Genomic DNA, 4,601 nt, shown 5'->3' with positions numbered 1-4,601 from the left:
TGTGAAAATATTAAATGAACAATGCTTGATTCAATGATAATATCGGTAGTTCGAGAAATTAATTTTTGTTCGCGTTATATCGAATTTATTAATACGGGCTTTAGGGGCATTTTTCGTAATGTTCCTGTAAAAATTAATATTTTTAATTGTTAGAATTTCACGATGCTTTATTTTCATAAAAAGAGCAAAAATAAATTCATTCATTTTTATTTTTATTTATTTATTAATTTTTTTTTTTTTTACGACAGAAAACCATAATTTTAGTAAATGTATTTTTGTTAAAACAAAATAATACATTTCCATGAAGATTTAAATGAAAATAATGGGTTCAGTATATTCCGTGATCATTGGTGAATTTTTAAGTAAAGAGAGGGGTTTCTACACTTTGAGCATCGGCATTCGTTTTGCACGTACCCACTCCACTGCTACTTGTTGACGATAGCAGTCTGATGGCAGACGACACCTTAAAACAGACATTTATACTTTCTTTCTCCCTCTCCAGTCTGAGATACAATCTCGCCTTTTCTAAATAAACCTTTTGTTGTTGTTTTGTTAAAAGAAATATCGTTTGGCCTTGTTATTTAAGCAATTATTCTCCTATAAGATAAATAGCAACAAGTTATTCAAAATGGCCTTCTATTGGGTCATATTGGATAAATTAATGTTTACACATTTAAAATGTGTATCTATCAATAGATTTTATCTCGAGAAGATTCCTTATATAACAAAATTTAACAAAAGTATTTTGCCTCGCAATAAACTTACGCCGGGATTTAGTTTTTTGCAAAAGCATGGCAGACAAATATACTTTAAAAAACGTAAGAGTGGTCTCCCTTGACAAGTTACTCTCTTAAAATAAAAAAGTTTTCTCTCTGTCCTCGTGGTGCCTTCTTTGTTTTCATAACTTAAAAGAAAGATGAGTTCCTTTAAGAAGACAATTATAAAAAGTTATCCACGCCCCAGAGAAGAAGCAACCGCAGATGGACTTTATTGGAAATTAGAGCCACCAGTTATCAAGCGTGAATACGGCGCCATCAACTATGTTCATTTTTCGCAATGCGAGCCTTACAATTTTGCAGTCACCAATTCTACACGCGTTCATATTTACAATGCTCAAACTAACCAAATCGAACGGACTATTACTCGCTTTAAAGGGAATGTTTACAGTGGATCTTTCCGATCCGATGGTTCTCTCCTTGTTGCAGGTGGGGAAGAGGGCGTCGTCAGAATGTTTGCGGTAGAGAAAAACGCAATGTTGAGGGTATTCAAAGGCCACACAGCCCCTGTTCATGTTACCCATTTTACGTGCGATAATGTTCGTGTTTTCTCAGCTTCGGACGATCTTTCCCTTCGACTCTGGGATGTTGCTACTGAGGTTAACGTGGCTACTTATAAGGAGCATAAAGATTTCATCCGATGCGGTACATCTCCCTCTTCGAATTCGGACATTATCTTAACCGGTGGTTACGACCACGTGGTTAAAATGTACGATAGTCGGCTCAAAGAAAGCGTCATGTCTGTCGATCATGGCTGTCCCGTGGAGAGTATTCTAATATTCCCTTCAGGAGGTCTCTTCTTCTCTGCCGGTGGTAATTATATAAAGGTATGGGATGCGTTAGCTGGTGGCAAGCTTCTTAAGCAAATATGTTGCCATCACAAATCTATTACAACATTGGGATTTTGTAGCAACTTCCAACGTTTATTATCCGGATCGCTGGATCGACATATCAAAATGTACGATATTTCAACCTATCAAGTCGTCCATACCCTTGATTATGCTGGTTCCGTCCTCAGTGCAGCCGTCTCCCCTAATGATAGTTGTCTCGTGATGGGAACCACCGATGGGCTCCTTTCCATACAACACCGAAAGAAAGAAATGGAGACCAGAAAAGCGAAGACAAATCAGCCGCAGAAATCCTCGTTTCACTACAGTGTTCGGGCCCGGCGCTACTTTACCCGAGCCAAAGATGATCTGATCATAAAAAACGCGAAAAAAGATCTTCTTTCTCCTTGGGACAAACAACTAAAGCAGTTTAACTACAGTCGCGCTATTGATTGCGCTTTGGACCGAAAAGTCCGAATCCAAACTCCGGAGATTGTTATCAGCGTCATGCAAGAATTAATCCGACGTGACGTGATCAAATCTGCTTTGGCCGGACGAGATGAACCGAAATTACAAATTCTTTTAAAATTTATTATTGTTAACATAACAAATGTCAATTTTATGCCCACTCTCATCGACGTGGCTAATATCTTGCTCTCTCTTTATTCATCGATGATGGGACAGTCGGGATCTTGCTCGGAAGCTCTTGGGAAATTACAAACTATTTTGAATGAAGAAGTGAAATATCTGAAAGTTTGTTCACAGACTCTCGGTTCTATGGATACCATTTTTGCTGCTGCCGAAATAAACACGAAACCCTCAACTACAAAAACTGATTAACTCTTAAATTAAAATTGTGTTAATGTAATATAAAAAAGTTTTTCTTTTTTTCTCTTAAAACCAATCAAACCTTTAAATGCTATTATTTTATTGTAGAGTAGGGGGCTCGGTTGATGTACACGAGTGCTACCCCTCTAGCGATATAGGTATCGGCTTCGATGTTGTACGTAGTTCGACTTAGGGAGCCAAGGAAAGAATTTTTGCGTGTGTGACCTAGTTTTTTTTTGGGGGGGGGGTTAACTATACGCATTATTTTGTTATGATTTTATCTGGGTTTTTTTTTTTTGTTTTTTTTTGCCGGAGTTTTTCGCTATAGGTAATTATTAACAGGAAAATTGAAAGTAGAAATAAAATGTTGTCGATCGAAACGCAGTGAAATATTATTTTGGTGCTAGTGATCCGCGCTATTTTTAAATACTATTTAATAAATAGTACTTCCGAGTAATTAAAGTTTGGCGCTGTTTTTGTCACTGTGCAGAGGGAGAGAACTCCATTTAAGAGATTCGTTCATTTTTTTCATCTCATAATTTAGCACCCTAGTACTAACGATATTTTTAGTAAATTTATTATAGTACTAACGATATTTTTAGTAAATCAAAACATTAAAAAAAAAAACGCGACTATAAGAAAATCTTTTTTGTTTTCATATCACAGTTTGTTTGTTTTTTTCCGATTACATTACTAAAAATGAAAATGCAACGACAATTGTAGAGGAATTATTTTTTTATCTCATAATTTTATGCCGTTTAGTTGTACAAATATCCTCAAACCAGGTAATCACTAAAAGGGACACTTAAAGGTCGACACCGGTATAGCAGAAGCTTTTTTTTTTTTTTTTTTTGCCATGTTTCAAAGTTTAAATAGGTAAAATATAATCACATAATTATTGAAAATGTGATCATGTTATTAAAATTTAAATTAAGTTAACCATGTTGTTTAACAAATAATGCAAGATGAAGTTTAAAATGATTAAATATATTTTATTTTATAATTTTAACATTAAAAACATTGAACGATAAAAATAAAATTTTGGGTACTCATGTATTTTTTTTTTTTTTTTGTACTGTGCTAAAATTATTTTGAAAGCCGTTCTTTACATGGAGAGGTGTTTTGTAACTTTCCACCTTACAATTTAAAAAAATATATATAAAATATCGTGAAATTTTAATTTAATCTGAAAAAATCATTAAAAATAGCGTGATACCAAAAATGCATGAGCACTAAATTTTGGTTTAATTTTACAGTAGATATTGTTCTCGGATGCATACGATAGCATATGGTACCGCGCTATTTTTATAGTTTTTTTTTTATTGGGGGGGGGGGGGACAGGATTGGCGTGTAGGTGGCGATTAACCTCCAACCCAATCCAAAAGCGAAAGGAACACAAATATCGAGTCGCCATTTGTATCCCTGGAAACAGTGACCATTTTTATTTACATTGTAAACATATAGAACTTTTTATAATTTAAAAAAAAATAATAATAGGAACAGAATTGTTCTGGTACTTGTGCAGAATTGTTTTGCGACTATTCTGTGCCGTCTTTCACCTAACAATTTAATTTTCTTTTTTTTTTTCTTTTTACAAAAACCATTGAAAAAGAAACTGAAAATTGATACGCGTGTAGGGTTAATTTTAATATAAATGGTCGATTAATTAATCACGTGGTCAATTCGACTTTTTTTTATTATCAAATTGTTAGGCACAAAAAATTTTTTAATAATTAGTTTTTCATATATTAATGTATTTATTGTATTTTACCGTTTCTGGGTTTGGTACACATAGATTCGAAAAAGTTGTCAAAAAACAAATATATAACAAATAAATGTTATCAAAGGCAAGATAAGTTACTTTTCTACCTAACTGGATATATTTTTTGTGTTTTTATTCAGTGTAACATGTTTATTCAGCTCGAAAAACATGCAGTGTTTACCGATGTATTCGAAAATTCAAAATGGCTCCCGCCCGACTCTCTCTCGGAGAGGGTAAGTTTGGGAAAAGGTATTATAAATAATAAACTAGACAAAATACTGTTAGAAATTCGCTCAATATATGTTACCGTGACATAAGTTGACATATATTCGGTTGTTTTTTAATAGTATTTTGTCTAGTTTATTATTTATAACATCTTTTTCCAAACTTACCGTGTTAAAGAGACAG

The 4,601-nt window shown here is 33.7% G+C and overlaps 1 protein-coding gene across 1 annotated transcript; it reads left to right on the top strand.

Moving 5' to 3' along the window:
* The first annotated feature begins 215 nt into the window (after positions 1-215).
* On the top strand, positions 216-2,480 carry LOC145249661 (U3 small nucleolar RNA-associated protein 15 homolog). Its single transcript, XM_080111448.1, has one exon. The coding sequence runs from the start codon at positions 917-919 to the stop codon at positions 2,441-2,443; it is 1,527 nt and encodes a 508-aa protein (XP_079967574.1). The 5' UTR covers positions 216-916; the 3' UTR covers positions 2,444-2,480.
* Positions 2,481-4,601: the final 2,121 nt, after the last annotated feature.

The sequence above is a fragment of the Euprymna scolopes genome, chromosome 28 (genome assembly GCF_053919585.1).
Source record: "Euprymna scolopes isolate OS-2025 chromosome 28, ASM5391958v1, whole genome shotgun sequence".
Taxonomy (NCBI): Eukaryota; Metazoa; Mollusca; class Cephalopoda; order Sepiida; family Sepiolidae; genus Euprymna; species Euprymna scolopes.
This window is presented reverse-complemented; position numbering and strand designations above follow the sequence as displayed.